The sequence below is a fragment of the Atractosteus spatula genome, chromosome 10 (assembly GCF_055471065.1).
Source record: "Atractosteus spatula isolate fAtrSpa1 chromosome 10, fAtrSpa1.hap1, whole genome shotgun sequence".
In the NCBI taxonomy this organism is placed as follows: domain Eukaryota; kingdom Metazoa; phylum Chordata; class Actinopteri; order Semionotiformes; family Lepisosteidae; genus Atractosteus; species Atractosteus spatula.
The window spans coordinates 26736194-26742967 of NC_142715.1; the positions used below are offsets into that span (position 1 = coordinate 26736194).

General features: G+C 40.9%; 1 protein-coding gene across 1 annotated transcript; it reads right to left on the minus strand.

The window, feature by feature from the left end:
* Positions 1-4384: 4384 nt before the first annotated feature.
* On the minus strand, positions 4385-6248 carry LOC148826784 (uncharacterized). The gene is made up of 4 exons (XM_088926290.1): positions 6192-6248; positions 5944-6024; positions 5017-5385; positions 4385-4570 (listed from the first exon to the last, which is right to left on the minus strand). The coding sequence occupies exons 1-4, from the start codon at positions 6246-6248 to the stop codon at positions 4385-4387; spliced, it is 693 nt and encodes a 230-aa protein (XP_088782416.1).
* Positions 6249-6774: the final 526 nt, after the last annotated feature.

Below are 6774 nucleotides of genomic sequence, written 5' to 3' on the forward strand. Positions count from 1 at the left end.
TTATCGCAGTAAAAAACCTCATACTTTTTAGAATCCGCTAAATAGGAAATATAAGATGGAATCGCTTATCTAAAGAAATTAATAATGATATTAATTTACTGTACTCCACATTCTTTGCAAACATGGTTTATTTTTAATTTGACTCAATCGCGCATGATTACTTTCACAACATTTTAAAACTGTTCGTCTCAGCTGTGTTTTCGAGCAGCCTTTGACAATCCAAGTTCAATACCTGCTTACGGCACAAGTTTTTCTTCTAACAAATACTTTAAAAAAATAAAATAGTAAGTATTATGTACACTATAGTAACATGTTTTTATATATATATATTTATCATAACATATTCAATGTTAATTTATATTAATAATGAAATAAAAACGTGAATTATCAAACGGGAATACTGTCAACTGTTCAACCAATTTGATTCAAAACACTTTATTCAGTTGGGCAGTTTAACAGACGCCTCAAGCCTTAAAACGAAGTTGTATATATTGTAATTAGAATCGAGAATAACAAATTAAAAATACCACCGAAACTATAATAATGTGTCTGGTCATTATTAACAGTATTAATTCAATAATAATAATTTCAAGCTTCTTGTATCTTTTTCAGAGTCATTTTTTTCTTCGGTTTTCATAAGCTTTGCTTATTAAAATACCTGTTTAGGAGACACAATGTTTCAGATGTCGATAATTTTGTGAACAAATGACAGAGCCTGCAACCTACAGTTTTAAAGATCGTGATTTGTGAAAAATTTCACAGCTTTAATTTAAACAATATCTAGTACCTGGTTGCAGTTTTAGAAATCCTAGTTTGAATAAAGCGGATCCAAGGTGCAAGTGATAACGCGAGAAGACATTATGGTAAATTTTTTTATGCATCACTTGAAGTATGCTGAAGTCTCTCAAAAACATAAAAATGTAACATAATATTGTGTGGCACGATGGGCAACCGATTCTTTTAATTTTAAAGAAAATCAAAAATAGGAAACAATAAAGTGTGTGTCTCAAATAGACATTGCATGGTTTTAAAACCCATAAAAACTGGTTTAGTTAAAAAAAAACATTTTTCTTTTGTGTGATCAGCTTAGAATCTTTGTGCAAGCTGTACATTTTTAAAACTTTTTAATTAAACATTTTAAAGACTTTAATATTGTAAACGCAACACAAATTTCTCACAGATACAGAACAATCACAATCTCCTGTTTTCCCGTGGTGTGAAATGAATTAGCAGGAGATTGAGAAAACGCTGTACCCACTGAGCTCAGTCAGAGAAAAGGAGGGCGCCTTATGGACACCATTCTGCAGCGCAGTGTTTATGGGTCTGAGTGGGCCTGCCAATAAAACTTAATAATAGAGTGTAAATAATTTATTTTAACTTGAAATATTTTATTATTAAACATAGCTCGTTTTATAGTTCGTTTTATTTTTGAAATGATCGTTAAACAAAACAGGGGCTTATTGTACTTTCTAATGACATTACACATGGAAAGATTATACATTTTAATCATTTTTAATTAAAAAAATACATTTTAGAAACATTTCATCTACACAAATATCACATACTATTTTATTTCTGATTGTTATGACAACAGATTACAATCTAATCTTTCCACGTGTGATGCCATTAGGAAGTACAATAAGCTCTTGCTTTGTTTAATGATGGTATGAAAAATAAATCTAAATGGTGAGAAAGCTATGCTTAAAGTTAATTCAGGAACTAAGAAGACAAAGATAATGATTAACGTTGTTTAATTTTAAAAACTAAATAATAAATGCAGACGCGATTAGTGCCATTTGCACTGCGAAAGCTCAGGCTGTGCTGCTTCTCCCCCCGTCCCCCCGTGGGGCGCAGTATTTTCACAGCCTCTGACTGGGATGGTTCTTTTCTGTATGAAACGTGTGTTACGTTTATGAAATTCAAGTATTTTAAACATTTAATTAAAAAGTAAAAATCTTAAAGCTAACACAAAGGTTCAAAGCTGATCACGAAGATGAAAAATCACCCATTGTTTGCGCATAAAAAGTGGTTTTTAACTAAACCAGTTTTTTACAGATTTTAAAGTCATGCGATGTTAGGCAGGTACATGTAATTGAATCTTATTTTTAATTTAATTTAATAAGATTAAATCATTTGGCCATCTGGTTGATAGGCTGTTCTCCAATTACTGGCAATTGTAAAACAAAATAACCATTCCACCCTCCCAATTAACTTAATTAACTTAAAGAAATGCTTCAACACATAACCATTATGTATAATAATTAATCCAAATACACACGCAGGAGCCAATTTTGCCAGACACAACATCCCAGAGCAAATCAGGCACTTGGGCTGAGATCTCCTTTAGCCCAGCCAGCTGGTTTCCTGTTAAATGACGTGACAGACTGGGTTCAATCCCAGGTGGTGTACTATATAGTACAGTTAATTTTTGGTTTTAATTCCAAGTTAAATTGTTGGCTGATTACTGGCTGATGACATTTGGATGAAGACAAAATATAGATTTTCTCAATTCGGGTGTAAACCTGAAAAAGACACATCATGTTCACAATAAGCTATAGTGGACTATAGTAGTAGTAGTAGACTATAATAATAGTGGACTATCTTTATGCATTCGGCTCTGATTGCGCCTAGGTGCGCCTAGGTACATTACTGTCATGATAGCAAACCCCTCCTCTTAAGGGCGCTCCAGCCCTTCCTTGTTTGCCTTATTCCCCACACCTGTCCCTTGTCCCAGCCCCTTTTCAGTTCCCCCTTATAAGCCAGATGCAGACGCCAATCTGGGCTCTGCATTGGTTCCTGTATCATGCGAGCCCGGGTCCTGGATGTGTCTGGCTCCGTCATGGTTTTAAGTTTCTGTTCCTGTTCCCCTTGCCGGTCCCGACCCGGTTCTGGTTTTTAATCTCCTGTCTTGGATGGATCTCCTGGCCATGGACTTTTGCCTTGTTTTTGGACTTCTCTTTGGACTCGTCCCCAGATTGTTTGCCTCGCTACACCTTCCCCGACCACCAGCACTCCATGGACACGCCCCCCTGTTTTTATTCCCGTATCCTGCATGACTTTTTCCCTGTGTTTCCTCACTCAACCCCGGATTGTGTCGTCCGCATAGTGTCCGGAAAGAAAGCTTTCGTGACAATTACAGTGCTCATTACCACTACAGCGACAATAGAAGTTTTTTTTTAAAAGAAACGAATGTCAAAACGTTTCCAAAACGTCCACTTGTGATACTTTAGCTGCTTAGTTACACAATCCCATATTAATATAACTATCAAGTGATGTTAAATCACTACAACATGTATTTTTTTACAATAACAGCAAGTGGTGTTTTTACTACGTATTCTTAGAAAAGGATAAAACTTTTTATGAATTACAGAATATAAGCTTAATAATGTTAGAACAAGCATGTTAAAACCAGAACCCATGTTAGTTACCAAGTTAAAGACTTTGAAGCATAAAATATTTATGCATAATTAAAATATTTATGATGAAGGTGGAAGGTTGTGTACTTTTGTCCACAGAGCAATCTTTCTTTTATAAAATATACCTACTTTTTAATGTTTAATGATTGACATTCTGTAATACAGTTTCAAATTATTAAAAATCTAAAGAGTATGCAATTTAAATTCTTAATTGTAAAAAGACCCTCAGCAGTGACTGGGATTCGAAACCAGGCATTTTCTGGTGACAGCTCAAATGCTGTACATGAGATGTTAAGCTTTATTAGCTCCACCTGGTGATTTTACAAGGTGCTTCCAGATACTATTATCATATTTCAATTCAAATGTGGTATGATTCGCCATGCCCACCGCGTTTTACCGCCACGTACTCCACACATTTTGAATGGCTGGATCTGTAGGTGCCATTGCTCCAGGTGAGGCGTGAACACACAACATCGCCATGACTCTGCTGTGCACGCTGACTGATTGTGCCACTGGGGCTTCGCAAGTCGCAAGTCAGTCCAAAGACTTTGAACAAACAAATGGTGAAACAGGGTTTCGTCTGTGGATCCATCTCCACATGGGGGAAGGGGACAGTGAAACAGTAAGGAAAATACAAGAGAAGAAACTGAAAGAATTGTAATCACTGCAAAATAGGAAGAGGTGGTTGGACATGTTAAACAGTTTGGCGGTTAATTTGTGACATTTTTGGTGACAATCAGCACACGGATTTCTCTTCATTTTCCTTAAGATGTGCAGTATATATTTTCATTGTAGATTGGTTACTTCAAAAGTCCAGTAAAGTGACAGTGGAGAGCTATCCGATACACATCTTAAAGAAGACTCTCTGTAAGTCGATTAAACGTTTCATTTTCAAGTAAAATCCTTTACATGAGATAGACACCAACAATAGAAGGGGATGAGAAATGTCTTTTATCAAAATAAACCTGCTATTCACAGACCTCGGCCACAACATCTCCCAGGTACTTCTGCAGGATAAGGTCAAGCTCGGCTGCAGCCTGGCGGAAGCACTTGTCCACCTCAGATAAGTCACACCTGACCATTGTATTTTCGAAGTAGGATTTCAGCGCCTCTTTCACCTCCTCATAGTTGTCCTGCTTCATGATTCCTGTGCCCTGGGAGAACAAGAAAGGTGAATATTCATCATCATCCCTCAACGATTCTCCAAATTGCCTGACTGCAGACACCACCATGAGGGGGAGCTGGAGTGACATAACATCATCAGTAGGCAGTGAGTCAAGAGAGGAGGAGTCATTCCCACTGTTATCCTTATCCATGATCAAGAGTCTCACCCCCTGCTTTACGCTGTCCCTAGTGGTGACCTGTAGACAGTGTGTCTTCCACCTCACCCACCTCCTGAGGCAATAATCTTGAATAAACAGAGGGCTGGAGGCCCAACCCGGCTCCTGTCTCTCTCCCCTTGGGGATGGGAGATTTTCTCAGAACCATGTTGAGGTGAAATGAGAGTGGGATGACGCAGGTGTCTTGGAGAGGAGAGTTACCCCAGCCCCTGCATACCTCAGTGTGATTCAAGCAAGGGGGAGGGGTTTAAGGGACTTACCAATCCCGCGTATGCACCCTCTGATTCAAAGTCAGGCAGGACTTCATTGTACAGCGCCAGGCAGTCCAGCTGGATAGATGATATCATGTTCTGAGCCCAGGTCCGCACCCGTATCTCCTCCTCCTGGAGCAGCCCCTCCAGCTCGACCTGCAGGCCCTCCCTGAGCCGCCACAGGGCCGCTGGGGTCAGGCCCGGGTGAGCGGGTGTACCAGGGGGTGGGTGAGGGGGTGTGTGAGGGGGCGAGCAATGGGGTATGGGGGCTGCCAAGGAGGAGGTCCATGCCCTGTCCTTCTGCAGATCCCTCTCCGGGCCCTTAGGGTAGTTCCACAGCTGGGTCTCGGTCTCCTGCCTGGTGATTGGCTGGCTGGCCTGAGGGGAGAGGGGCACAGAGAGGGCATGAGGAGGACAGAGAGAAACCTGAGAGGGTCTTCTCCAGGAGGACCAAGCCCTGCCCCTGGTCTCCCAGCAATCACAGTCACCATCATTGCAGCTGAGACCAAACTTTCGACAGACGTCACAGACACATCAGGCTCACAGACTTGCAGCTCTCGGCTGCCTGGGGTGAGACGCAGGGGGGGTCTGCTCCCTCTTCCTCTGACAGTCCTATCAGATGACAGCGGCAGACCTGATCCAACCCCACCTTCCCTTTCACACACAGCCACACACAGGCATGACTGTGTCACCATCATCAACACCTCCACCATTATAATCTCCACTATCTTCGTCACCATCATCTTCATCACATTTCTAATAAATGATCTCCACCATCTTCATCACCATATCCTTCTTCATCATGACAATCATCATGTCCACCATCATCATCATCAACACCTTTCCATCAACATCATCATAATAACCACCTTCATTATCTACACTACCATCTGCATCACCATCATCATCCTGAGCAGAACACATTGGTTGTCTTACACTGGACGAATCTTTGCTCAGAGCTTCAGTATCGGTTGCCCTTCTCCGGCCTTTCAGGGTCACGTCCACCTCTGTCAAGACCTGTCAGCAAGTTGACTGCTTTAGTCTCACCAGCAGAAGCCAACCAAGTTTGTGTCTCAGTACAGGTTTATTCTTAGTCTAACAGTATTAATACAGTATTCTTTACATAGAGGGTGGTGGGTGTGTGGAACAAGCTATCCAACCATGTTGTTGAACCCAATACTCACGTTCCTGTGGGATCTGCCCCAGGTCTCGGTGTGACACCCTTCTCTCTGCTCGGCCATTCCTCTCTCGACTTGAGCGAGTTTCTCCCGGCGGTGCTGGGGAGGAGAAAACAGAGTTACCAGCCAGTCACACAAACACACATCATCATCATGGGCCAAGATGACCCTACATGACAGTGGCCTGTCGTCCTTGATCCAGAAGCAGTGTCCAGCCCTCAGCTATCCAGCTTCATGATCCCCAACATCCCTGTCGAGACCTGTTGAGGGGCCAGTTCTGCTAGACCAGGGGTCTCAAGCCCAATCACAATGAAAGATGCACCTGGCTCTCCAGGTTTTCTTTCCAAACGGGGCTAGTCAATTAAAAATTTAATCTAATTATTTTCATAAGAAGATGTGGAAATAATGTGTTTAATCATATATTTTGATGTCTCTCACTGTTGAAGACTCAAAATATTCAAGGCACAGTTGGATATTTAAGGTCTGGATAAAGGTACAGTATTAGAATATTTTTTGTTTAATTAAAAAATTAGATCAACTTTGTAACCAAGACCTCTGGGCAGGAAACCAGATGATGCACCAGACCCTC